The sequence below is a fragment of the Galendromus occidentalis genome, unplaced genomic scaffold (assembly GCF_000255335.2).
Source record: "Galendromus occidentalis unplaced genomic scaffold, Mocc_1.1 scf7180000076583, whole genome shotgun sequence".
Classification (NCBI taxonomy): Eukaryota; Metazoa; Arthropoda; class Arachnida; order Mesostigmata; family Phytoseiidae; genus Galendromus; species Galendromus occidentalis.
This window is the reverse complement of record NW_003804572.1, coordinates 1,552,708-1,579,351: the sequence shown is the minus strand read 5'-3', so window position 1 is coordinate 1,579,351 and position 26,644 is coordinate 1,552,708. Positions and strand designations below refer to the sequence as shown.

General features: G+C 50.7%; 6 protein-coding genes across 6 annotated transcripts in view; 4 read left to right on the top strand and 2 right to left on the bottom strand.

Moving 5' to 3' along the window:
- Nucleotides 1-402: 402 nt before the first annotated feature.
- On the top strand, nt 403-2,385 carry Ythdc1 (YTH domain containing 1). Its single transcript, XM_018642235.1, is given in 3 exon segments — nt 403-616; nt 1,508-1,823; nt 1,826-2,385. Coding segments are annotated over 3 exon segments (960 nt in total). The 5' UTR covers nt 403-532.
- A 1,394-nt stretch (nt 2,386-3,779) lies between these two features.
- Abp1 (Actin binding protein 1) lies at nt 3,780-7,892 on the bottom strand. Its single transcript, XM_003739720.2, has 9 exons — nt 7,499-7,892; nt 6,830-6,885; nt 6,211-6,326; nt 5,914-6,082; nt 5,576-5,790; nt 5,244-5,445; nt 4,908-5,159; nt 4,627-4,791; nt 3,780-4,486 (listed from the first exon to the last, which is right to left on the bottom strand). The coding sequence occupies exons 1-9, from the start codon at nt 7,582-7,584 to the stop codon at nt 4,314-4,316; spliced, it is 1,434 nt and encodes a 477-aa protein (XP_003739768.1). The 5' UTR covers nt 7,585-7,892; the 3' UTR covers nt 3,780-4,313.
- Nucleotides 7,893-9,940: 2,048 nt separating this feature from the next.
- krz (beta-arrestin protein kurtz) lies at nt 9,941-14,169 on the top strand. The gene is made up of 3 exons (XM_029110476.1): nt 9,941-11,000; nt 11,705-11,875; nt 14,047-14,169. Exons 1-3 carry the CDS (start codon nt 9,993-9,995, stop codon nt 14,167-14,169), a joined length of 1,302 nt encoding a protein of 433 aa, XP_028966309.1. The 5' UTR covers nt 9,941-9,992.
- A 2,408-nt stretch (nt 14,170-16,577) lies between these two features.
- mRpL32 (mitochondrial ribosomal protein L32) lies at nt 16,578-17,692 on the bottom strand. Its single transcript, XM_003739805.2, has 4 exons — nt 17,606-17,692; nt 17,345-17,424; nt 17,062-17,262; nt 16,578-16,945 (listed from the first exon to the last, which is right to left on the bottom strand). Exons 2-4 carry the CDS (start codon nt 17,381-17,383, stop codon nt 16,661-16,663), a joined length of 525 nt encoding a protein of 174 aa, XP_003739853.2. The 5' UTR covers nt 17,384-17,424; nt 17,606-17,692; the 3' UTR covers nt 16,578-16,660.
- A 9-nt stretch (nt 17,693-17,701) lies between these two features.
- On the top strand, nt 17,702-18,467 carry l(3)neo43 (cytochrome c oxidase assembly protein COX16 homolog l(3)neo43). Its single transcript, XM_003739804.1, has 2 exons — nt 17,702-18,082; nt 18,259-18,467. Exons 1-2 carry the CDS (start codon nt 17,845-17,847, stop codon nt 18,465-18,467), a joined length of 447 nt encoding a protein of 148 aa, XP_003739852.1. The 5' UTR covers nt 17,702-17,844.
- Nucleotides 18,468-19,898: 1,431 nt separating this feature from the next.
- didum (dilute class unconventional myosin) overlaps nt 19,899-26,644 on the top strand; it is a 12,308-nt gene continuing 5,562 nt past the window's right edge. The window contains exons 1-4 of the mRNA XM_029110475.1: nt 19,899-21,708; nt 24,616-24,865; nt 24,956-25,844; nt 25,981-26,165. Coding sequence (XP_028966308.1) covers nt 19,899-21,708; nt 24,616-24,865; nt 24,956-25,844; nt 25,981-26,165 — 3,134 coding nt within the window. The remainder of the gene's footprint in view (nt 21,709-24,615; nt 24,866-24,955; nt 25,845-25,980; nt 26,166-26,644) is intronic.

Sequence of the window (26,644 nt, the reverse complement as noted above, 5' to 3'; positions counted from 1 at the left end):
AGTCAGCAATCAGTAATCAGCTAGCCCACATGACTGATAGAGATATGCTTCACCCACTGGCGGAACTTACCTTAATTTCGATTGTCGAATCTACCTGCGGAGCTCGATGAGTCTCACACAGTGGCAAATAGTCTTCGCAAATCCGGCATCCGGAAGAAAGAAAGGCTCGAAGACACCGACGCAGAGCGCGAAGATTTAGAAGTGCTGCTGATTAATATCATCGCGCAACACTCTCAGAGTCGCGTTGAGAGGAATAAGAGAGAGATCCATCAGCACTACCACCGCGACGGCGGGAGTAAGGCGGCGAGCGGCGGGCTAGCGGAGAGGAGAGTTCCATGTGTCGGTCGCCGATGATTCCTAAGCTTCTAGGAGAAGCGAAAGCCTGGCCCCGAGTGAGGCTTCTTCCTCTGCCAGCGATTGTCACTGGTGGTGCTGCGAGAACGGATCGCCGTTGCTCACGGAGAGTAGTTGACTCAGCGAGGATCCGCAAACTCTTTTCCTTGAGAGTAGAGCTCAATCCCTCGAATCGAAAATGCCTCGTGAGCACAACATCCACACACGACACACAGAAAGCTCCGATGAAGATAAAGAGGACGTCGAACCGGTCGTGGAGGAGGTGAGTTTCGCGTTGGCGGTGAACACCGATCGGCGACGATGACCACAACAACAATAACAATCAATGTCGGAGAACCACAACAATGAATTGAGCCGATGCATAAAAGCGAAAATCATTTTGAGGAATCCTGGATATCTGACGGGTTTGATCCGAGAACACTCCCGGACTCGAATCGAGATTGGGGGATTATGAACGGGAAAGTTGAGGACGCTCCGATTTGGTGCTCTCGGTCGGCGTGAAGATACACGGCGGACGCGGAATTTCTGACCGGGAGGCTTTTCTCCCGAGAACGCGACCTCAGAGAGGGCGTGTTGGAATCTCTTTTTGAAATAACGAGAGAGCGGGAGTTTCTGATCACTCACCACTTGAAAGCTTGGCTTCCTCCCGGTAGCGGAAATTCTGAACTCTCAACGGGTATCGTGATAGAACGGGGGGCATCGAGAAGGGAATCGTTCCTTGCGGGCCCGGAACTTCGTTCATTGACTGAAGCATCCGTGATTCTTCATCGGCCCGATCCTAATCTATGATTCACGTCTCTCCGTCTGTGACCCACTGCTGAGGAGTTTCGATGTTTTTGTTTGTGTTTTATTCACACTGACTGTCCTTGGAGGGTCTGACTCCCCGCGGATATCGATCGCGGGCCCCGACGCTCCACAGGTCGCCCTCGTTTAGTCTTCACCGATCGAGCCCATGACTATGAAAGGAATTATCTCTCTCCGACCTCATACTGAATCCAAGTCGATTCCGATCGGACCGAAAATTTTCCGTCGCTCATTTCCAATCGGACGTTTGTTGGGATTTGCTTTATTCACGCGTTAATTCAAAGCCCTCAATCGCAGCCGATGATCTCGAATGCTCATCCATAATGAAGATTCTGCAATTCAATTTCAGTGCAACCTCCAGGCGGGCAGCTCGCAGAGCTCATCTATGGATGGCTACCGATCGAGATCTCGCTCGAGTAGCCGTTCCCCCAGTCCGAAACGCCGACGGGAACACAGTCGGAGAAGGAACCGAGACAGCGCACCTATGTACGATAAAAACCTTAGGGATCGAAGAGAGAGGCGGTCGCCCGATCGGAGGAAATACAGTAGGCGAGACGATTCTAAGGACGGGGACCGAGGTCGGAGTAGACGAGGACGCGACTATGCAGTCGCGTACCGGCCCATTGCTCCGCGATACGACCCAACAGTTGTACGATATCTGTTCAAAAAGCTCGTTTCTTCATGATCAAGTCGAACAATTATGAAAATGTCGCACTTTCGAAAGCGCGAGGAGTCTGGTCGACGCCCCCCCAGAATGAGGCCAAACTCAACCAAGCTTTCCGAGAGTGCAAAAATGTCATCCTGGTGTTTAGCGTCAAGGAATCGGGTCGCTTCCAAGGTTTCGCCCGACTAGCTTCGGAATCTCGGCACGATATCCCGCCAATCAATTGGGTCCTTCCCCCGGGACTGAGTGTTCGGGCTCTTGGAGGTGTTTTCTATGTTGATTGGATATGTCGGAAGGAATTACCGTTCATCAAATGCCAACATCTCTATAATCCTTGGAACCAGGGGAAACCGGTGAAAATCGGGCGTGATGGACAAGAGATCGAACCAAGAATGGGAAAGGAACTATGCCAACTGTTCCCGGTGGACGACGGAGTCGATCTCATAGACATTATCAAGAGAGCGAGAGCTGAGCGGGAACGTTACAAACGGAAGTTGGACGTCTCCAGTGAAAAAGATGAGACCGAGGACCGGAAACGGACGAGACGACGGAGTAGGGATTGAGTTTTGACATCAGTAGCACGTCATTGATCGCCGGTGCGACTCCAATCGGATTCGTGCGCTTGACGAGAGCAAGGAGGAAATGGGTGCAGCTTCAGAACCTGTACAACTGGAACATCAATCTACATTAATAATAATTAGGGAACTGACAGTGTGGCCTTATCAAGGCGGAGCTGGCCTAACGATCCGCTCAGCGCGAATTTTGGACTCAGCAGCTGACTGAATGATTCAATGTGATTGAGTGAATGGTCGATAGAATTGTGATCGGTGACGATGCGGGAGTGTTCCTTTCGAATCAACTTAATCGTTCTCTCCACGCAATCTTCATCTCATGTACGCATTTCTCCATAATTCTGAACATTGAATACTGCCGTCTCCTGCGCGCTATCTCTCGAATCACTTATCGTCGGGACTGGGGCAACGGATCAACACCCACAAGACATCGTCGACTCGTATCTGGATATCGATTCTCCGATTGAAAGAAAACGACCCGTTCCCTCGAAATGATTCAGTCCATGCGTCACGGACGAAAAAGTGATAGGGAACCGCGTCCCATTTACAGCTGTGTATATAATTGCTACTTTTGTATATATGTACGACGAGGAACTCAGAGGAGCGGTACACTGCTATAGTTCGTTTATCCATCGATGAAGTGAAAACACGAGATTCGAATTAGGGTTTTTTAAGAGACACATCATGAGAAGGTATTACGCTAACATTGTGCATGGTGACTATTTATAATTAGAAGAAGTCTCCACTAACTGTGTGCTTTCGAAGAGGAGCAGCGCAAAACCATACCGAATCCCGTTAGATTTTTGTAGAAATTGAATAAACATTGTGTCTGCAGAACCCTCTTTGAGGAGGCTACCTGACCGATCGTTTCATTACAAATGAACTCCGCGGACTTCAGTAGCTGTTCCAAGCCGGCAGGGGAAGTTCGAATATTGCACTATCTGGCTCCCACCCGCCTTAGGGGCTGATCGCGAGGAAAGAGGCTTATTCGGGTGAGTGGCAATTTCGGGACACAAGGTCGAAGGGGAACACAGGTTCCCGAATATTCGTTGCTTCGCCATCCCTCAAGAAAGGCCCATAGTGAGTTGGTCAGGGAGGTTTGATACCCGGCTGCGACCACGGAAGGAGAGAACACAGGAGACCGTCAAAATCCGGGGGAATCTTAGCCGCAAAACACGCAGAATCGAAGGAAATATCAAGTGGATGCAACAACTACCAAGTTAGCTGTTTATTTAAAGCTTCCATTCAATGATTCCTACATAAGTTTGGCATTATTGCCGTGCACCCTCATTTTAATAGATGCAAGCTGATTAAAAACTCTCTCACATTCCGAGCTCGTCGGTGCTCGGATCTAAAATTCATGTGAATACTCAATGAATGAGATGATTAGTCACTCGCGAATATACAACTTAAGGAAATTGGAGTTTCGGATTGAATTGAGTCGAAGCTTGTAGTTCGGAAATATCCAAGAACTGATCGGGTCATGGGGAAGATACTCGTCTAGGGGAAGGGGGAATCTGAAATTTCCCTACATCCAGACTGGCGTATGCAGTAGCTGTGTTCTCAATGGATGGGACATTTTCTGAGTTCAGTGAGCAGATCGGGAAAATCGTCGGTACCTCCATCATTCAGTGAAACAAATGATGACTGTCTCTTCCCGTGGGTTAAGAGCTAACGTGCGCTTGAATTCGCTCCAGATGGATTGCTGCTTTACTTGTCCGTGCTTCCTGTCTATTGTATTACACAAACGTTGATCACATAGCATGAAGGGACTCGAGCACACGTCAGATTATTATCTAAGCTGGATGGGGAACTGATTCTGAATGTCCTCAGTCCACTATCGTCTCATCTGGAATGTATCGAGGAACGATTGGTTGGCACTGAAAGCCACACAACTAGGAGGTACAAAGCTCGTCCATTCAAATGAGCTCAACGTAGTTCGCTGGGAAAAGTCCGAACATGCCATCGGGCGCGACACCCTGCCACCAACCCTCATCGATTTGATCGATATTCGATATTATATCGTTAGGATCGAAGGAAATCTCAGTGTCGTCAGCGGCGCGATAGTCGTAGAGGGCTCGCGCGCATTGACCTGGAATAGATGGATATTCAGGACTCTCAGAAATCGTTCTTCATTGGAGCGCTCGAGACTCATCAGGGACAGACTAAAAGAGAGGCAATTCGATCTCGTTTGTTCGGCCACCTCGGTTCGTCCGGAATCGACCATCTCACCTTTATCTAAGGGCACAGTAGGTTCAGGTTCTGGTTCGGGTTGAGAACTAGCTGATATCGTGTTCGTCGCGGGCGTCTGCGGAACCATTGGAATAATACCTTGTTCGACCATGGCATCGACCAACGGGTCAGGTATCTTGGTCGGGGGCTCTTCGAGAGGTTCCTCTGCAATAGAGAAAACGCCAGTGAGCTAAAAACAAATGGAGATGAGGAAGAATGGCGATCGACTTCCGAATCGGAAGTTTCGATGCCTCGGGACGGAGGTGCTTCCGATTCCTGACCTTCCCAATCCTGCTCCTCTTCGTGGTTGTTCCCGGTGTCCAAGGATTCTCTGCGGTTTTCTGTGAGCAGGTTCTTCGTGTAGCTGTATTCTTTATCCTCAGTTTTCTGTGGCATTTGGATGACCGTTTTCTCAACGGGCTTATTCTCGAACTTGGGGATCACAATTTTCCCCGGTACATTGTTTTTGTTTGTGCTGGCAGTCGGTTCCGCCGGCTTCTGGTTTTCGAAGACAGCGCTCACCCCGCCGATGTCTGAAATCAAGAATAATTATTCCTCTAGGACGACCGCCGACGGGGATTCTTCGAAGATCTGAGCACACATTCGGTCGGACTCACTTTTCTTCCGCATGACCTTCTGGCTCGGCAGTGGTATGGCGGGCTTCCCCTCTTTCTCCGCGGCAGCTATTTGCTTCTCCCACATAGAAGTGTCAATTTTTTTCACCGATCCTGAAGATGCTTTCCGCCCGTTGTGGCCATTCGCAGTTTTCTCTATCGAGTCCTGGCGGTACTTCTCCTCCCGGGCTTTCGCGGCATTCGTCTGTAATCCCGACGAGTCTCTAGTTCAGTCGCAACCCCGCTTGTCTAGACGTCGTTGCCACGCGAGTGTGAATTCGGTCGCTCGACATTCCATCGATCCGACGATCGATTTAGAAGAATGGAAATCTCACCTCCCGACGTAATTCTTCATCCTTAAGGTTTCTTTGTCGCTGTTCCATGTTCTTCTTTTCCTCCTTCGCTCGTCTTTTTTCCTCTTCTTGCTGCTGCTGCCAGAATTTCTCCCGCTCACTCATGGAAGTTACGTCTTTCTGCGGCTGAACTCGCTGATAGACGCTCGAAACGGGGCCCGCCGAGGGATTGTCCACTATGGAGTCGCTGGCTCTCTCTTCAAGGACAAGTTCAACATCATCAGACAAATTAATAACCATCACCCCAGAGCTTCGAGAATATCTCGGAACTCGATGCCGAAGATTGATCGCTCTCGTGTATGTGGGGTAGCAATACGTACGAATGGAGGCAGCCGCACAGCATTTAACTAGCTGTTCGAGGATTGCCCGTGGTTCAACCTCATCGTCTGATCGCGCGTTGATGGTCAACTGGTGTCCCTTGAAAAACCTCTCGACCTCCGCCAGGTGATTGGCGCAACATCCCTTGCGGACCACGGGCGCTCCCTCTCCCTGCAAATGACGAGGTAACGTATGAATCGGCTTATCGATCGGATGGGCTTCTCAGAGAAACAATCGAAATCGTTCCACTAGAAAGCACATGGAATTCTCCTGAGACCTCCTAGCGGGTCGGTACTCACCTGCCAGTTGATCAGAACATTGCGCTTGACGCCGGATGGCGGAATCGATACTGTGCAGAAGGCGTACATAATGGCAGCGCTCTGGAACTCATCTTGTAGCTCTTCGAGACCCCCATCTGCAACGGCACGTATTCGCTAGAACACCACATCAGGGCCGTATTCGATATTCAATGACGGTTTTGATATGAATTCATTTCCTTGCCGCGCTATTCGCATCGTGAACCAAGTCCTTGATGGGAGCCCGCTGCGTAGACTGATTGTGAGGTATTAGTCATTGGTATATTTGACTTCGATTTCTTCCATGGAATCTACACTGTGATGTCATCGCATCGTGAGTTTACCGGAATTCATGAGTAGTCACTTCGACCCATATCAGTCTCTCAGCGTCGCCGTCGTATCTGGTTTCGCTCCATGAAAAGAACCGAGAGCACGTCACGGCGCGAAAGCGTCCGACATTGAACACGAGGAGCTCAATGGGGTCGAATCATCGCCTTTGAACTCCGCACCATCCTCCTTTATGTCTGAAACCCCCCCCCCCCCCACCGCTGCAGTCGTTCCTGGATTCCGGCTTCCGACGCTTGAGATTACGTAAAAGAACCTCGGTGAGGCTAACACTTACCGCCTTTCGACACGAGCATGAGGTTATAGGTTTGGCCTTCATAGCCGAAGAGTGCCCTGGAACAAATGATACAGATTCCAAGTCCTGGATAATGAATCCAACTTTTCCGGAGGGGATTCTATGTTTTACGAACTATATGCAATGGACAAAATAGGATATGTTCCAGAGCGGATTCCAAGCCGCCTTGGTGGCCACCGCGATCACAACGGGAAGAATATACATGCAAAACACTGCCCACAGGAAATTTTCCAAATCAGAACACCCGAGTCCACTCGCGGTCAGAGCGTCGCAGCAAAGTTCTATTTTCGAGCTCCCTTCGGAACGATTGACAGAGCGCGAAGCTCGGCAGATGCGGCCCTGACAGATCAAAAGTTTAAGACCCGAGACGGAATAATGAACATCCGCAGCGGATACTCATCGAGAAACTCGGGAATACGTGCATCTACTCGCGAGGATAGGCTCTCTCGCGAGACCGTGCTGCCTCCAGAGATGTAATTGGCTGGCGAATCCTTGCTCGGTGTCGGATCTTCTCAACCCCACCGATTCCCGCACATACGGAAGGATTACCCCCGAGAAAATGAGGAACAGGATAAACTGGGAGTGGGTATGACTATTGATCAGCGAGAGTGCGAACCCCACTCTTCATCCTCCACCCCACTGGTAACTCACCAGTTAGTCGGCCTGTTCTGATCGAGAACCTCTTCCCAGGCTTCTTTGAGTTCTTTTTGATGGGCTAGTAAGTTTATCGTCGACATTGTGGTAACTTCGAACGCCGCTGGAACTCGTGGTGGCCGAGTCGAACACCGGTGCCTCGGATCCGCTCACTCCTATCCACAGCAGTGCCACCACCGGAGACACGGACGCACCGCTTGACGGATACGTGTACTAAAAGCGAGTGGAAGTTCAGCCGGAGCGAATGCACGACCGCGCTCAAATTCAAGCGTTCGTCCGAAGCCGGAGCGGCTTGAGGGAAGTTCACGTCACCGATGATCGTCCGGAGCGCGCCTCCCTTTTGAGCAATGACAGCCTGTGACTCAGTTATTCGTCAACAAGGAGAACTAGTTCGCCTGAGCCGCACCTAATCTCGAAATCAACGATGTGCAAATCCCAAACAACTGCGTGGATCCTTCTCGCGGCGGCTACCCTTTCCTCCTTGAGCAGACCAGCGACACGGCAGCAGACAGCGGCCCTCGCTCGCTCCTATCTATTCCCCCATGGCGCGCGCCGTCGGGCGGTACATATCAGGATGACCGCAAGGAAAAGCCAATGGATGAAATGACCCCCGGTTGAGGAATTTCCCATCTGGGAAACCTCGTGGGCGTGGCGGAAGCTGTGAGTTCCCGGAATACGGAGAGACTTGCGTCGAGAAATACCGTATAGTGGGTGGCTTCTCAGCTCGCGCTTTCATCACTTTTGGAGAAGGAGAAGGGCTGAAACCCCGATCCGAGCAACTCCCCACAGTTCTGTCATCCCACTTCATCCGCCAAAAGACGGATTTGGCGTTCAAAGAAAAAAGCTAGGAATTCTCTAAAAAATATTATGAACAGATCTCAGACCCGCTGAGAAGAGTTTCTTTGGAGAGAATGTTTTCCCTCCTGAAGTCGAAATGGGCACGGGACAGAGACCATAGAGCCAGAGAAATCCTCAACCATCGTGTAGCGCCGAGGGTTGATTGAAGTTGCATAGGGAAGCCTTCACTTCTGTCACCCGAGCGAATTCCGGTCCTCAGCCGCATGTCCTGATTCATTCAGGTAGAATGAGTTTGGCGGTCCAAGTATGCCGTCCCTACGGTGCTCGATCAGGAGTTACCTACGTATGCGGTGAGTCATTAAGTCGGTACTCGTATTAAACTCAGGGGCGTGGCATCGCACTGCGGCTCCGACCCCGAATTCACGCGCCGACTTTCCCGTCCTCACCGTGCTGCCGCCAACGGAAAAACGTATGCCCCGCGCCTCCCGACGGATTCGTGTACTAAAAGCGAATGGAAGTTCAGCGGCAGTAAATGCAACACCGCGCTCGAATTCAAGCTTCCCCCATAAGTCGAACGGCTCGTGACACATCCCGTCACCGATGATAGTCCGGAGCGCATCCTTTAGCCGAGCGATGACGGCGGCTGACAGAAAGATTCGTCGATTGTGACGCTAATTTGAGAAAAATGCACCTAATCTGGAAATACTAGATGTGACAATCCAAAACAACTGCGTGGATCCCTCTCACGCACGATGGTGGTGGCTACCCTTTCCTCCTCGAGCAGACCAGTGACAGCGGGCGCTCGCTCGCTTCTACTCACCACCACCACCATTATCATCACCATCACCGCTACCGTCGTCGTCGAAAGCACTCGGAGCTCCTCTGCAATAGCAGCAGGCTCCAAGTTGCTGTCTTCGTCGTCGTTGTCGACATTCTTTGCTTTTTCCGGTGAAGTGCGAGTGCTTGTTTCGTCTGTTCATGAGCTGGTCGGTTACGCGAGCGAGCGACCGACCGAGCGACTAGCCAACCGACCGGCCAGCTGGGTGCTCGCTGAGGATTCCCACTGTTGCTCTAGACGTCACCGAGGCGGATACCGTGTTGATCGGGAAACTGGTTGACCGACTAGCTAGTCGCTCAAGAGAAGACCGTCTCATTATCTGTCAGATGGACTGATCAGGGAAGTCTGAACCAGGCTGGGAGTGAGCCAGTCAAGCACTAATTGGTGAATTCTCTGGCTGCTTGACGGATCGGATCAAGGCTCTCACTCACTCGGACATACTGCACCGACTGCAGGCGATACCGCAGCGAGCCTACAGAATATGTAGCCGATCGTCTGTGCTCCCCGATCGACTTGTGCTGTGTATAGATGTGCGGTTATTGGCTTGCTCACTGCGGGAATCGGCAGAGAGAATAAATTCGGAGGCTCCGAAAGAGCTTCGACTCCGGACAGATTCGGCGGCGGCGACCAGGGTCGAGCCGGCTGACAGCTAGTCGGCCATTCGATCAAATAGCGAAGAATCATCGAGGAAGTGCTTTAACCCTTCGAACAATGCTTTAAACCACTCGAGAGTTCAACGTGCCAATCGTATGGAGACTCAAACTCCGTGACAGGAATCAATATCAGCGAACCACAACAACAGCAGCAGCAGCAGCAACAACAACACAAAGAACAACAGCAAGTAAACGACATCTGATGAAAATGAGCGGAGCCGAGGTTGGGACGAAGGCCAACCGACCTGGCACGCGGGTATTCAAAAAGACCTGTCCCAATGGAAAAGTCACGGTCTACTTGGGGAAACGAGATTTCGTCGATCATCTGACACACGTTGACCCCATCGACGGTGTCATTCTCGTGGACCCGGAATACGTCAAGGATCGTAAGGTATATGGCACTGTATTGGCAGCGTTCCGCTACGGCCGTGAAGATCTAGATGTTCTAGGTTTGACGTTTCGGAAAGATCTCTATCTGGCATGTGAGCAAATCTATCCACCGGTGAACAGAGAACCGAAAAGAAAGCTCACGCGTCTACAGGAGAAACTGATTAAGAAACTGGGCCCCAATGCGCATCCTTTCTACTTCGAACTGCCGCCCCATTGTCCGGCGAGCGTGAGCCTCCAGCCCAGTCAAGGAGACACCGGCAAACCGTGCGGTGTTGACTATGAGCTCAAGGGATTTGTCGCCGACTCGCCGGATGAGAAACCGCACAAGAGGAACTGCGTGCGCTTGGCAATCCGCAAGGTGATGTACGCGCCTTCGCTTCAAGGTGATCAGCCGTCGACCGAAGTGTCGAAAGAATTCGTGATGTCACCTAATAAACTTCACCTTGAGGCATCGCTCGACAAAGAGCTCTACCATCACGGCGAAGAGATCGCCGTGAACGTCCACATTGCCAACAATTCGAATCGGAGCGTCAAACGAGTAAAAGTGAGCGTGCGTCAGATCGCCGATATTTGTCTCTTCTCTTCGGCTCAATACAAGTGCACCGTCGCGCAAGTGGATTCCGATGAAGGTTGTCCGATCGCTCCCGGTTTTACCCTCTCGAAAGTGTTCTACCTCAAACCTCTGTTGGCCCAAAACAAGGACAAGCGTGGCCTGGCTTTGGATGGGCAGCTCAAGCACGAGGACACTAATTTGGCATCTTCTACCATAATCAGTGATCAACAGCAGCGAGAAAATCTTGGAATTATCGTCCAATATAAGGTGGGTACGACCGGCGATTCATTGACCTTTCTCGCACACTGACCGAGGAGAGCGAGCCGGGAGCAACAGTTTGCGGTGGACTGTGCACGCTTGCAGCGCGAAATCGAGCGACAAAAAGTAAACTGAAAAAGCTCTCAGGTGGTGCGGGACGATTGGCGTTGTGAGCGCCATGCTGCCGGAACAAACGGGCTCTTAATTTCCGAACTTGCAGCTGTTCCACTCGGAACGGTGATAATTGTTTGTGGATAAATGCCGATCCCGCAGCCACAGAAATCTGTCATACGCAGCTCCCGTCAGGTCGCTCGTTGTAGTTTTATTCACGAACGCACACCGGAACTCGCTTGTCTTCCAAGTGGGCTCTGGATGGATGCTGATTGCTGGAGCAATTCAAAAACTAGACCGGCGGTAATCACCTCGTTTATCTACCGACGCGGCGTGTGTGAATGACAGCGAGAATCAGAGACTTGGTCTCGTGCCAACTCAGATCGAATATGGATGCAACAGAGTGGCTCTGATCCCCACACGATAATGCTGTTATTGATTCAGCCGATATATACACATATGTGTATATGTAGGTACGATTGCCGATTGCCTAGGATGAAGGGACCTTTCAGCTTATGCTGCTCGCTCACTCGCTTCAAAGGCGATCGGAGAACCGGAGCGTCTCGGAGTTTTGATTTTTAGGCTCGAATGATTGATTTCAGGTTAAGGTGAAACTGTGTCTCGGAGCTCTGAATGGCGACCTCATCGCGGAATTACCCTTCGTTTTGATGCACCCGAAGCCCGAAGAGGAGGTCACCACACCCAATGCAACGGATGTGGCGGATCCAGATCTGAATAAGAAAAATTGCACTACGTGCGAATCTGGCTCAGAGGTTAGTACCATGACTGTGCGGTCGGTTTCAGCCATAGAAGGTCATGCTATGTTTCGACGATTTCCTGTCTGTGAGTTTCAAACTGTTTCTGTAAAGATCACATGGTGTTTTGCCGCTGGTGGCATGTCAATTTCCTTGGGGACCGTAGAGCTGCGCCTCCGCGCGCGGTCAGTCGCCCGACTGCTTGACGACATGTAGAGGTTGGGAGAGTTGGATCATTTTAATTACGACCGGACTGCGATGCAAAACCCTGGACGACGTCATGCTCAAGGCGAATTCCACCGTCTGTTGCGACGGATGCGTCCGGAATTGCGCGTCAGGACCTAAGCTCGGCTGAGCCAATACAGACGCAACCCTGCAGTGACTCCGGCTGCTTGCGAGCATAGGCAGGAAGATTCGTTGCGTTGTTGAGAAGGAATAATTCAAACGCCAAGTAGTGGTTGTGGGAGATAGCCGCGGGACCGGGCTCACTCAGTCAACCGCTAAGCCAACTCGGAGCGAGAGGACGTAAGCCGTTGAGAGACTCTTGAGAGGGTTAGCGAGTTCACTCGGGGATTCGAGCATGAAAGGACCTCGACCTCGAATTCACACTCTCAAGAGCTCATTCCCTTCCGATTCGGAGTGATGGCCTCGACTATTATTTTAGGGGCGAGCCGAGTCCTCGATGCACCTCGGGCTGAATCTTCACTCAGAAAGCGCTGCTTACGGTCCGCTTCGGCGGATTTCTCGGAAACCACGGGGCCGATATATCGGATTTCTCACAGTTTAGATCAGGAAGTCCTTGACCTACCACAGGCAGGAATACACAAGCTCGCTTATACTTGGTCGGTGACGACTTGCGCACCGTTATCTAGAGAAGCCTCTCTCTTGCGCGAATCGCTTTTCGTGGATCGCATCCAAGTTCGTGCCTCCGAGACGGAATTCTTTAGGTTCCGAAGATTTTCCAGTCAGTGATTATCATCGATCAAGCTAGCCATCGCAATGCAGACGATTGAAGACTCTAGGGATCGTTCAGATTGGGTTCTAAGCCCGACCTGACGCTAATGCTGCGTCAGGTTCTCCACCCGATCCTCGGGTCCTCGTCCGTACATTGTATCTGTTTTTATTCGAAAACTTTCAAGCGGAGTGGAGCGCGCCCCGACGGATTCGAGCTTATTCGAAATTCAATTGTTTTTTTCTCATTCCGCCGGTGAGATTGAATCCCGTCCGAGGGCTCGAGAGGCCGGCTCTCGTTGCATGGATTCCCATGCCAGTCGTATTATCAACGACCGGGTCGGATCGCTGTCTGAGTCGGGAAGCAGGTCCCTCTCGGCAAAGGTCGTTGACGTTTATTCCGAGCAGACTTTGTTGTCCTTCGGGAGTGTCAGTGAGCGAATCATACGGGTGCGTGAGCCGACGAGTTCGAGTGCGTGAGCCGACGAGTTCGAGTGCGTGAGCCAACGAGTTCGATGGGAGCCAGTCGACCATAAACTGGTGAACTTCGTCTCGGTGCGCTCAACCAGGGCCTTGTGAAATGGACATGGCTCGGGGGGCCGGGGTTTCCGTTTCTAGTAAGTTGTCCCTCGGAAAGGAAAGACGCTTCGATCGTATCATCCAGGATCAAGTTCGACTTTATCGGGTCGGCCGGGTTCCGCGTGCTTTTCTTTGCGAACTTCCTGGGCACTATTCGCATATTTCTACTGGAACAACAATGTGATGCAGTTCTCTCCTCAACGTTCAAGCATGACGAAAGCGTGGCCGGAGCTGAGAGGTGTCGGGCGCTGATTCATAAATCACGATGATTCCCGCCCGAGAGGAAAACATACGAGGCTCCCGTGGACACGAATCTCCGAGCAATTCCTTGTCGCCGAGACTCGATGGTGCGAGCACTTGTCACAATTACGACAATTGACGACCGAGCTCTCAGATTGATCCGATTTCCTTACCGTTCTTTCGCCCTTGCTCGGCAACTTCATGATCTGTACATTCGTTTGTACTCATCTATCGCGAACGAGAGACAAGACCCGTTCATGGGCGTTTGATCGCGCATGAGACCTCTTCCAGACGGATCGTTTGGCAGAAAAATCAGAACAAACTTGAGGAAGAATGATTTTCAAACGGCGAGGGTTTCCGCTTCCGACGATTTCGAAAACCGGGGGAATGTCCAATTAACGAGAATCTCCGCCTTACAGATGCCAACAGACGACCTCATCCAACTCGAAGATCCCGAGGACGATCTCATCTTTGAGGACTTCGCTCGCCTCCGACTGCGAGGTACAGGCGAGCCGGGAGGTCCCAATGATACGCCTACGTAGTAGAATAGGATAAGCTGTTCTTTTCCAAACCAACTGTGTTAATAACATGTTTTGCCGTCGTTTCTAGACGAAACGGTGATTCATAATATATCTCATAGTCCCGAGCAAATCCCCGAAGAAATCCGAAATCCCCGAACAAAGATACTTCCATCGAAACAAGTATGGTGAGGTTTCGTGCCGTATGTGAACCTTGCATTTATCGAAGTACCCGTTGAACTTTCATGGAGCTCGACCTCCGATGCGAACAACCACCGTGCCGACATACGAAATGAGGAATTCGAGAAATCTCGACGATTGCGGAGAAATGTAGTGCTGACCCTTCAGGATTTGTGTGGAGTAGGCAAGGCGAGGGAAATCGAGCTTCTTCTCCACGGGACGAAATTACAGCTCCCGAGTGAAATTTTATGTTACCAATTCGCAGCTCAGCAAGCAATCCGGTCGAGACTCGAGAGGGGTTCGAGATGAGGCACGTGTGCGGTTTCAGCGAACAAGGAGGCTCGATGCTATCTCATGAACTCAATGTGCTTTGCAACAACATGCGTCGTAGTCGTAGCAGCTGATGAGGTAGCATTCGGCGGCATAGTGACTCTGATAGAAAACTATGATCGGTCTCTTCAAAGCCACGACCGAAAGAAGAGATGCTCGGCGGCTTCCTACTCGTCGCTCATTGAGTTGGGCTTCTGAGTTTCCGCTGTGAAAATGGTCCTTTTCGATGCTGGGCCGCCATCAAATGCAATCGTTCCCCAGCAGATCCTCATCCCTCTCGTGTTATTTCCCCTGCGCATGTCTCAGATGGTATCCATTAATGCCGAATCCCGAGACCCAGGTACACAGTGATAGGGGCGAGCGGAACCGCTAGAAAAATCTCACTGAGGATCTGCGAATATTTCACTCGAATAAATATGCAATCAGGGTCTTGGCTCTCGTTCAACACAGAAACGACCAATTCACTGTCCGGAACTCGATGAGAGCAGATATCCATAAAGCGTGCAAGCTATGCCTCCTCGATAATATAAAGTATTCGAGTTATTATATTTGATTATTGAACATAGACCTAATCTGAGATTGTGTATAGTTGACCCTAGAAATCCCGCGCAAACTGCTGAGGCAGTGACGCTTATTCGATTCGGAACGACTCCGCTCCCCGCATAATTCCCATAGGCGACACAGAATGCTCCTCCGTGAAGATCCGTCGAATTCAATACCTGAGTCCTTCGGATTCATCAGCTCTTTCTCACGATCAGCTCTCAAAAGAAAAATTCACAAAACGACTTCAGCGGATCGATCTGCGCATTCCTCGCTGATACGCCTGGTACGTCCAAAAGAGTAGGAATAGAGGAACTGTAGATTCGGCGGAAGAAAGCAATCAATGTTTATACTAAGCGAGCCACGGAACAACAGCAGCAGATGGAACAACAGCGGATGGTCATGAGTTCTTTCAAAATAGATACCTAAACTGTTCTTGCTAGCGAACAGATTCCAGAACAAAAAGCGAGACCATCCGTGAGTGAGGCGACGGGAAGTAATCCGGACTCCGCATCGATCTCTCGCACCTGCAAGCAGGCTATTGGACTAAGTGCTATGATAGTGGTGCGCGTCTCTCTTTTTTCCGTGTCGCAGTATTGCTCCTGAGGAGGATTTCCCTTGGTGCCGTGTTTCGTCTAATGCCAAATCCAAGACCAGGACTTACGCCGATGGTCGATTGCTGTGCAGATTCGCCATCCCCTTTACTATGTATACACTTTTGACTACGAATATCGGGCCGAGTATTGGCATCATATCGAATCTGGAAAATTCGAGAGTCGTCACGACTCCTTCCTCCCAAAGTTCCAGAGAAGCGTGCTCCGGCTTTTCCCCGTGAGCGATGTTTCCAGACTAGATCCGTCCTCCTACATTCGCCAACAACGACGCGGTGCCATTGATTGTTTCGGTGGAATACAATAGTTCTGCCCAGCAGATGAGTGCTTCTACCGAGGAATTTTCGATAGAAATCCACGTCGCAAGTTAGCCCTATTCGTTCGCTGAACTCCGATTTTGCCAATATCAGAGGGCCGTGGATTGAAATGGAGTCGGTCCTGATCATAATCTGTGAGGAATGACGGAATAAACCTAAATGAACGATGCTCGAAGATTTCTTCTTTCATTTCTGAAATCGAAACAGCTGAGGGAGTCTGCCTGCCCGTCCGTGATTCGAGATATCGTGCATTCTCGGCGAGACGGGACTGGCTCGCACCGCTGTCATCACGTGGTGAAAACGATCATCCGAATTCCGAGAAGTGCAAGGAGGTGGCACTCGATGAAAAATAGATTTACCTAAACATTTCGGGGACGATCCCTTGCGAGGGACCAATCTGCATCGAGCGTTCTCCTGTCACGCTCACTCAGTAGCAGAAATACGACACGTCTTGTAGAGAAAAAAACTTCTGTTCATTCTCAACTAACATGATGTCGCCATCCCCTCTCGGGGATGGATAAGGTAGCGCGTTCCAATTCAGGCCACATTTTCTTTCTCAAGAAGGTTCTTGGCGAAAAAATCGGGTCGTTTCTTTGGGATCTCAATAATTTTTTCCGGTCGATCCTTCGGCTTCGCTTCGCCCTCGTAGACTACGACAACTTCGTGCTCAATGGGTTTGAGGTGACCATAGGTTTTCGACATCGCTTCTTTGACGACTTCGGTTTCGGCTCTGACTGACGCATAACAGTGGCCACAAAGGGTGTGCGCTTCGTGAAGGTTCCCGCACGCGATGCAAACTTTTAGATCCCTGCGAGGTTTAGACTGGAAGAAAGGCACGGCGCTCCGTTAGCAGTCAAGTGTGGTCGAGGATAACGGAGAACTACTGTAAAACATCGAGGCGCTGCATGATTGTCTCACATGCTCCCATGGATACTCACATTGAATTGGGGCATCCCGATGCGGCGCCATTGCCGGCGCTGGACACTCCTGCGGTTGGTCTGAACAGCCCTGAGAAGCCCTTCTTTCAGGTCATCGAGAAAGCTTGCGCTGGGTTGACTCCGTGAGTCAGGATTCGCGGCAAGCGCTGCGAAGTTCAGAGCAGGAATCGGCAAGGGCAATTGGAAAGTGTTCCTAGAACTCTGGAGAAGACAATGGAGTCACGTCTGAGTCCACCACACGAAATTCGAGTCCCGAATTCCGATGCTTTCGGAACCAACTCACCTCCAGGAGCGAGAGCAACGATTTCCGAAGGGCGTTCATCGTTCGGATGCTCTGGAGTCGTTGAAGCACCCGACTCAAACCTGTAGAAGTCCCCTTTTAGATTTTCCAAATTTCTCGCGAGCTTTCAGTTTTTGTTTTTGATGGGCCGGAGCGACGATCTGCTACTGTGATTCGCGCTGTGCGCGATACGCCGGCTGTATCGAGAATTTTTCGGAAACAAAAGTTGAGATGGTGTTCCTCACAGATGTGGAAACGCTTCACCTTTGGGAGACTACCGTTTGCCGTAGCGATTGTCGGAAACTCGAGGAAGGAAACCAGATACTACTTCTCCGCTCATGAGTTGCGGCAGACGAATGTTCACCGCACGCTGATAGTATTCCGTCGATTACTAAAGCGACGGAGAAGACCGTATCGAGAACACGACTTTGGAATCACCTGGAACTCCGGGTTCCAGTTCGGCGATTCCAATGACTTCCGCTCATCAATTGGTCCTATGACGAATGTGTTCTCATCTTGAGGCTGTTTGTTGGCGAGAGGCTCCGGAGTTCACGTCGAGGGCAATGGAACTCTTGGCTCGAGCCAAACGCGCTTTCGATTCGATTCCGCGCTTCGCGAAAACGGGTCTGCCGTTCATAGCATTCGTAATCGGAGGCTCCTTCTTCCTGAAAGAATTCGCAGAGCTGAGATACGAGTTCCGGAAGAGTACCTCGTTGGACCCTCGCGAGCTAGAAGCAGCAGGTGAGTCGGACGTCGTGGCAAGCGCCGCGCCTATCCCTTCCGCGCCCTTTCGGGCGCGATTGACCCATACATCGATTCATTTCGTCTTCCATTGGTAATCCATCACGGGGAATAGAACCGAGTGTGACGGCTCGAGAGCCTTGTAGCGAGATTTGACTCCCGTGAATTCTTCACAGGTTTGCAGAAGAGAGATCCGTCCGAAACAACCATAGAGGCAGTTTATGAGGAGATAAAAAATCTTGACACCGATAACTGGGAGAACATCCGCGGCCCCCGTATGCACGAAGAGGGTGGCTTAGACACTCTTGAGACAATCAAGAAGAAGGCTGCCGCTCGGAGAAAGGAGCAGGAAGAAGCCGCGAGGAAGAAAATTCTCGACGCATGATTGAACAGATTTTCTGATCTTTAGGGGATAATATATGTTTATATACATAAACCTTGCAGCTGCCATGATTGCTTCGATTTATAGCAGAGGGGAAGATATGTCTGAGCCTTGGTCGTGGCGCAGCTCGGGGAGGGTGCCGAGGAGCGGTCCGCGCTCGGCGTCCCCTAAACGGCGCTCCCCGACGTTGAAGTTTCTAACGAGGAGCGCCGATCGGGAATGAAACGCCGGGAACGGACGAGTTTCGCCCCGGATGCCATCCAGCCTAGCTACGCCACTGGCCTAGGTCCAGAAGCTTTTCAGCTGCCGAACCCATCGACAGATACTCGGAATGATTCTAGACATATCCCGAGGTTACGCGGTTCCGGCGAGGGACTTGCGCACGGCGTTAGATGGCGCGGTGAAATGGTGCGAGTTCCTCAAAGTGCCCTGACCCTGAGTAATACATAACGCGCTCGCGATCTGCCGGACTCGATGAGATCAGGAGAGGTAACTATAAAATCGGCGGGAATTCGGCAGCCCCTCACGCCGACGCACGAGAACGTCGGCGTGTCGCGTCGTTTATTCGAATGTCCTCGACTCCGATACGCAATATTAGGAAACACCGCAGCGGTGGAATTCTTCATAATCCGCGAACAGGAGGGCGCCAGGAAAAGACGCGTAGAAGACCCCAAACAAGAAGTCCGGTCCTCCCAACTCCTGATCCTAATCATTCGAATCGTGTGAAAATTCGAGATTGCTATCCACTTTCCGGGGGTCTTTGCAATTTTCGATTTCAGCCGTCGATTCGAGAGGGTCGAAAATATCCCTCCGAAGTGTTCGGGCGGCAGCTCGTCACCCCGTACAGCGCCGTTCGAGAGGAAATCATGTTCACCGCCCCATGGAATTCCCCTCCGATCGAAGTTGGCGGCTCCTCACGCTTTTCGATCAGCCGCGTCAGATGGCGCCACCGGTACAAAACACAACGGGGAGCAAAGGTTACCAGTTACCATCACCGCCACCAGCAGCAGTACCACCACGACCGAATGTGTCAGAGTGTGTGGGATGAATCACAGGGCCAGCTGTACGTGTAGAGCCGGCCCCACAATCGTTCTCGTTCATGGAAGCAACGTGCTTCTTCATCACAAAATCATGGCGAACTTCGTCATCGCATTGATTTTTGTTGTGGAACAGCGCGCCCGCCTCTATTTCGAGTGACGTCAGATAAATGTGCTGTGCGAGTGTCTCGAAGGTAAAAGAGAGAAGGCACCGCGATCCGTGGCCAGTGAATTGTGAGTGGCGCTCTCCACACCAGAAGTCAAGAGCAGTGGCGGCAAAGGAACACCTCAAAGCGCCAAACTCCGATCTGGAGTTCTGTTTTCCCTTTCGAGACTCCAGCTCCTCACCCCTGTCAGGTACCATTTCCCTCAACCCGCTCAGATGGTATGAACCAAAATGACATCGAAAGAGCTCTACACGAAGGGCTGCCGAGTATGGACAGCCGACAGAGAGCTCATCTGGAGATCAGCCCAGCTGACAAGCGACTGGGATGAAAACCGGCTCGAGCTCGAGTTCGAGGACGGAACGACGCAGCTACTTCCGATCAAAGATGTGGAAGATCTACCGTTTATTCGAAATCCTGACATCCTTGTGGGCAGCAATGATCTCACTGCGTTGTCGTACCTTCATGAACCAGCTGTGCTCCACAATTTACAAGTCCGGTTCTGCGATAAGAACATTATCTATACCTACTGTGGAATTGTGTTGGTTGCCATCAATCCCTATGAGTCGCTTGACATTTACAACGAAACGGCGGTATGGGCGTATCGGGGCGCCAGTATGGGGGACCTCGATCCGCACATTTACGCTATTTCCGAAGAAGCGTACACGAAAATGGAACGGGAAGGCCGCAACCAGTCGATCATCGTATCCGGAGAATCTGGGGCCGGCAAGACGGTTTCGGCCAAGTATGCCATGAGGTTTTTCGCCACCGTCGGAGGCGAATCTTCCGAATCTCGAATCGAGGCCAAGGTCATAGCCTCAAATCCAATTATGGAAGCCATAGGGAATGCCAAAACTACGAGGAACGACAACTCGTCCCGGTTCGGAAAATACATTCAGATCGACTTCAACGAGAAGCACATGATCGTCGGAGCCCACATGCGAACCTATCTCCTGGAAAAATCTCGGGTCGTTTTCCAAGCTGACGATGAACGAAATTACCACATTTTCTATCAGCTGTGTGCCGCAGGTTCGGCGATACCCGAGTTGAAGCATCTCAGACTGAAAAACTGCAACGACTTCCGCTACATAAACCAAGGCCAGTGTCCGACTATCAGGGATGTCGATGATCTCGCATTGTTCAAATCGTTCACCGAGTCGCTCAGCACGTTACAGTTTAGCAAGGACGACCAATCCTCGATGTTCAAAGTGATCGCCAGTGTTCTCCATCTGGGGAATATTTGTTTTGTGAAAGGGGACGGTGGATCCCGGATAGATTTCGATCAGGAGAATTTCGGCGCTTTCTGCGACCTGTTGCAGATCGAGAAAGAAAAAGTCAAACAAGCGTTGTGTGTGATCCGTGTTCAGATCGGTCGGGAACTTGTCACCAAGCATCAGAAACCACAGGAAGCTTCAACCTCTCGGGATGCGCTGGCGAAGCACATGTACGCAATACTCTTCGATTGGATTGTAGAATCCGTCAACAAGGCGCTCGGTGGTAGAGAGAAACGAAAGCACTTCATCGGGGTCCTCGATATATATGGATTCGAGACATTCCAGCGGAATTCATTCGAGCAGTTCTGCATAAATTACGCGAACGAAAAACTTCAGCAACAATTCAATCAGCACGTCTTCAAGCTGGAGCAAGAGGAGTACGCCCGGGAAGCCATCACGTGGAGCTACATCGATTTCTATGATAACCAGCCATGCATAAATTTGATTGAGTCCAAACTCGGGATCTTGGATTTACTCGATGAGGAGTGCCGCTTGCCCAAGGGCTCCGACGAGCAGTGGTGTCAAAAACTTTACACGCAGTGCAAGGAATCGGATCATTTCAAGAAGCCGAAATTCTCCCAGGAGAAGTTCATCGTGGGCCATTTCGCCGGAGAGGTGGATTACGATTGCCATGGCTTCAAAGAGAAGAACATGGACACCATTTTGGAGGATCAACTGGAAATGCTGGCTTCAGCTAGGTTACCGTTCGCGGCAGCTTTGTTCAAGAAGCCAGTCGCTCCGAAATCCTCCTCGCAGCATCCATCGACTGGTGAGTTCTCACGATAAATATTAGAACCGTAGACCCAGAAAGTGAATCTCTCGAGCCGAATTTTCCGGAGAATGGAAAATCGGGGTTATCTCGGTTGCCAATGATTGCCTCTCGATGAGAAGAGTGATTATGCTTCATCTTCGTGGATCTGTACAGGGCTCTTCTTCCGCCGTCAAGCATCATGAGAACGGCTCGCGGGATCACACCAATATTTGCAATTGTTCAGATTCCTCTCTCGATCGTTTTTTTTTTTTCTGGTAGCTACGTTCCGTAGATGTTAAGACCGACAACACCCAAACAGCGGTCTACGTGTCCGTCGTTTGACACCACGAAAGGTGGGCTGAGCGTTACTTTGACCGCATTCAAGGTTTCGATTAGATCTTGACAGAAAATCAGACAGAGATACCATGAGCAGGGGAAATAGAGCTTCAATCATCCATTGCTTGGCTCTTACGCGGTCCAGGTTCAGTTTTCGGGTAATTCTCGACTACTACATCACTGAACCGGGTTTTCTCGTAATAATCTCGATTGCCGTCTCACGGTTGATGCCCTTGTGGCTTATGGACAGAAAGTCACGTTCCCTCATCCAGGTCACTCGTCACCTCGTCTCGAAACATTCTTACACCATCCGAAGCGGCTCAATCTGTAGTCCGTGGACCTTTCGCGAACGGTTTTCGTTTCCATTCCGAGGATTCACAATCAGGCTCCTGCCGTGACCCGTCTCAATTGCACCTCCGATTCCGGAAGATCAGAGGTTTAAGCTCCGGACTTGATAAAAAACTCTGACGAAGCGTGAACAGAGGTTTGAATTCCGGAGGCTATCACCGACAAAGAGAGAGCGGAACATCCGAGACATTTTTCGAAACAATCCGCGCCGTCACCAGTAGCGGTCGTCCCTCATTTCTCGCAAGCTCAGGCATTATCAACGTTCAGAAGATGTGGCTGGTCAGACGTAGCTTGGCCCCTTCCGGCCGCGGCTGTGACCCAATCCGTACAAATCTGTGTCACTAGAAGTCTTCTGCAAGACACTCAAGTCCGGCTGGTTGGTTGGCCGGTCATTCGCTCTTTCGCTAATTTCGACTTTATCAATCGCGGTTTTTATTCTCTAATCCTCCGAATTTAAATGGAGACTCTGAATGAAACCAAGCTGCGGCACGTTGTATCGAATATTCATTGAGAGTTCAGAATAGCGATGGCGTCCGAGGGTGAGAAGAAGGAACTCCAGGGAAAGTTCAGGTGGTCAGCCAGGCAGTTTTCTTTAATTGGCCTTACCACCAGATCAGCAGACACTGCCTTTCCCTGGGTGATGTCGCGGGTGATGCTTTCAACGGTACCGGTTTGCGGCCCCAGATGCAGCGTAGATTTTTTGCGGTTCCAACTCGTGCCGTCTCCAGTTATTGTTCCCCTTTTCGTTGATCGAAATCGTAAGATGGTTCTGGCGTGAAAAATCGCCATATCTCGCCTGTCCATGTTCGGAAGTGCGACTTCATGGGAAAAGCGATCCGAGACTCCTGAAGCGGCCGAAGACAAAACGTCATGGTGAGTTGTTCACGAAAGCGAAGAGCGACCGAGCGTCCGAAGAGCCTCGTCGCCACCACGGCCACCACTGAGGGCGAATTCTGTCCCCGCGCCCGGTTCCGATGGAATCTGTGGAGCGAGACGCTTCTTTTGTTGATAGATACAAGGAACCGCGAGCGTCCAGGAAATGCCTCCGTCCGCTCGATCCGCAACATATTCATTCGACTGAGTTATAGCACTAACAATGAATCAATGAGTTTCTTTGAACTGCGGCTGGGTCTCCACCGGCAGCGGATCATAACCTCCACTCGATCACTTTGCTGGGGATACTCTGCGGAGTGTGGCTTCGCACAAATGGCAGATAATTTTAGCTCCTGTGGAAGAACCCCGTTCGGGAGCAGAGCTCTAGGTTAGACTGGTTGCTGCCGAAATTACCTCCCTCGATTCTCGTGTCCCGAAAGCCGCCATCTGTATTGATGCTTATTCAACCGAAGTCTTGATGCAGCTTGCAAGTATTTTTGTCAAGCGCCGATCGACTCTCCATCCCGGTTTCTTTATGATCCTGGCAGGCCTGCACCAAGCTTCATGACTTTCCATTCTCAGAAGAGCTCAGGAGAAACAGAAGAGCTAACAATGAGTCGACGTCTCGATTCTCACTCAGAGATGGCATCGAAAATTGTATATTGCATCGTTGGGCTTCTGGTAGATTTATTTTATTGTTCCCTTGCTCCGAACTGTTAGGCAACCTCACACAATCAGAATCTATGTCATTATTTAATACTCATCGGATCATCAAGGACATATTCCGGAATCAGAGAGGGAAATCAGACCACGAAGCCGCGTTGTGACATAGAAACGGAAGGAAACGGTTTTCTCTTTCATAATGGAATCTTCTCGGGTTCAGCCACACAAACACGAAAACAAATCATCGTGACAGGAGTCTTGTGCTGACCTCCCGCGAGAAGGCAACTACAGATGGAAGAATAAACAGTTTGTGCCCCTCATCGACGTAGTTCGGTATTTGCGTCAGGTCAAAAGTTCTCTTGTCTGACGAAGATGAGACTCCGTCCAGAGGTGGAGAGCTCAGACTAGATAAGGGCTGAAAAATTCTGAGATTCTAGGAAGATTTGAGATATGAAAAGCCAACCCCTCCTAGTGACAGGAATTTTATATTCTTGCCGCGGGGGAAACCTAAGGCCTGATGAGTTTCGAACAGGATGTGTCAATGCGTTCCGCCCCTCTTCCTCGTGACGGAATACGTCATCGACGACCCCAAGATTACGCAGATTACCCCATTTGAAAAGCGGGTCGGACTGTCAGAGTATCCGCGAGGAGACGATGAGGTACAGCGGGACATCGGCGCAAATCAAAACCGAAATCTTCTTCCAGGGAGCCAAAAGCAGAACAAAATGACGGTCGGTTCGCAATTCCGGCAATCGCTGAATCTGCTGATGGAAACTCTCAACGCAACCACACCCCACTACGTGCGGTGCATCAAGCCGAACGATGACAAGGCCGCGTTCGTCTTCAATCCTCATCGAGCAACTCAGCAATTGAGAGCTTGCGGAGTTCTTGAGACGGTTCGCATCAGTGCGGCAGGATTCCCTTCAAGATGGACCTATGCCGAGTTTATGCAAAGGTACCCGAGCATTTTATCTCCTAAGTCCTGAAGCAGGCTTGCACAGCGCGAAAATTCCCTCTTCCCTACGTATTTTGTCTCTCCGTCTAGGTACCGAATGCTCGCCTCATCGAAGATGCTGAAAAAAGATGACCAGAAACAGAACTGTGCCTATATACTCGATCTCCTGCTGAAGGATCCGGACAAATTCCAATTCGGAAAAACGAAAATATTCTTCCGAGCGGGCCAAGTCGCCTACATGGAGAAGCTCCGAGGCGACAAACTCAACCGAGCTGCCATAACCATCCAGAAGGTCGTCAAGGGATTCGTGTACCGCAGGCGATACTTGCGGAAAATTAACGCTTTGCGGGGAATTCAACGATACGGGAGAGGCCTCCTCGCGCGGCGGAAGGCCAGACATCTTCGAGAAACCGCTGCGGCCATCAAAATTCAGAAGGCTGTAAGAGGATTCGTTGCACGTCGCAAGTACCAAAAGATGAGGCAACTGTCTCTTCGACTCCAGTGTTTCGCCCGAGGATACTTGGCTCGGCAGCGCTATCTGGCATTGCGGCAAAACAAAGCCGCCGTCGTCATTCAGAAATTCGCGCGGGGCTTCCTCGAACGGAGACGCTATGCCAGAACTATGCGCAAGATTATTTTGTGTCAGTCGGCAGTCCGGAGGTTTTTGGCCAAGAAACTCCGGAAACGCATGAAGGAAGAAGAAAAGAAGGCAGAACACTGGAAAACGCAGTACAAAGGACTCGAGAACAAGATTATAAGCCAAAAACAAGAAATGATAGATCTCACGAGAGCCAGGAACGAAGCCCAGAACAAAGTCATGGTCATCGAAACTCAGATGAAAGAGAAGGTTCGAACACTCGAGGAGCTGCTTAGAGTAGCCAACGACAGGAATAAGGAGTACGAGGAGCGAATCAATGCACTTAACGAAGCTTTAGAAGGGTCGAGGAAAGGGGAAATGGACGCGAACGACAAAATTCAGGTGAGTTTTCCGGTGAGAGTTGGGCGTTCTCGGGCTTCCGAACTCTAGTTGGCGCTCTGCAGACCTGAGCTTTTGCTCCATAACGAAACCCATATGTCCCAGAGTATCATCCCGAGCGTCTTGCTGTTTTTCTCAGGCAATGGAGAGCGAGATCCAGTCGCTGAAATTAATCACGAAAGAATCGTCCGCGGCCAAAGAATCTTTCGTTGCCGCCCTGGTCTCTGATCCGATGCTCAATTCGGCCACGATCGAGAACAAGTTCGCAAGCGAAAAGAGACTCCTGGTCAAGGAGCTGGAAGAGCTCAGAACGGACTATCAACGGTGAGATGTTTTTCACTCTAAGACATAAAACCGGCATCGCTCGAGGCAATTACCCACCAATCCTTATTGGAGTCTCCGAAGAAAAACCGATTTTCAATCTGCAGACTGCACGAGGAGAGGGATCAAATCGTATCGAAAATATACGGCGATCCTGGATCGAGTCCGTCGAACACGCTTCGAGTCCATCATCATAAACGAACGTCAAGCGATATCAGTGCGAATAGCGATCAAGAAAGAGACGAAGACGATAATGGTTACGGCACTGTCAGTCGGAAGGGTTCGAGGAGGTGAGGATCACTGTCTGCTCCACACGTGTGGGATTGATTCAGCTGATCTCAACGAGATAGTACGGGCATTGAAATGCTTATTCCATCTGCAGGGAAGACATAACGACGATCCTGAGTTCGAACAGCGAGTCAAAGATCTCGAGGCCCAGAAAAGAGCTCCAGAAGCAGCTTGAATTCAATCAGCAGCTAGGG

Coding starts and splice junctions, on each gene's coding strand:
- Abp1 (XM_003739720.2), bottom strand. CDS start 7,584: ATGTCGACGATAAACTTACTAGCCCATCAAAAAGAACTCAAAGAAGCC. Junction 6,886..7,498: donor CAGAACAGGCCGACTAACTG/GTGAGTTACCAG, acceptor CATTTGTTCCAG/GGCACTCTTCGGCTATGAAG. Junction 5,791..5,913: donor CTGTGCGGCTGCCTCCATTC/GTACGTATTGCT, acceptor TTGTCCTTGAAG/AGAGAGCCAGCGACTCCATA.
- krz (XM_029110476.1), top strand. CDS start 9,993: ATGAAAATGAGCGGAGCCGAGGTTGGGACGAAGGCCAACCGACCTGGC. Junction 11,001..11,704: donor GAATTATCGTCCAATATAAG/GTGGGTACGACC, acceptor GATTGATTTCAG/GTTAAGGTGAAACTGTGTCT. Junction 11,876..14,046: donor CGTGCGAATCTGGCTCAGAG/GTTAGTACCATG, acceptor TCCGCCTTACAG/ATGCCAACAGACGACCTCAT.
- mRpL32 (XM_003739805.2), bottom strand. CDS start 17,383: ATGAACGCCCTTCGGAAATCGTTGCTCTCGCTCCTGGAG. Junction 17,263..17,344: donor CGTTGCTCTCGCTCCTGGAG/GTGAGTTGGTTC, acceptor TGTCTTCTCCAG/AGTTCTAGGAACACTTTCCA. Junction 16,946..17,061: donor TCGGGATGCCCCAATTCAAT/GTGAGTATCCAT, acceptor CCTTTCTTCCAG/TCTAAACCTCGCAGGGATCT.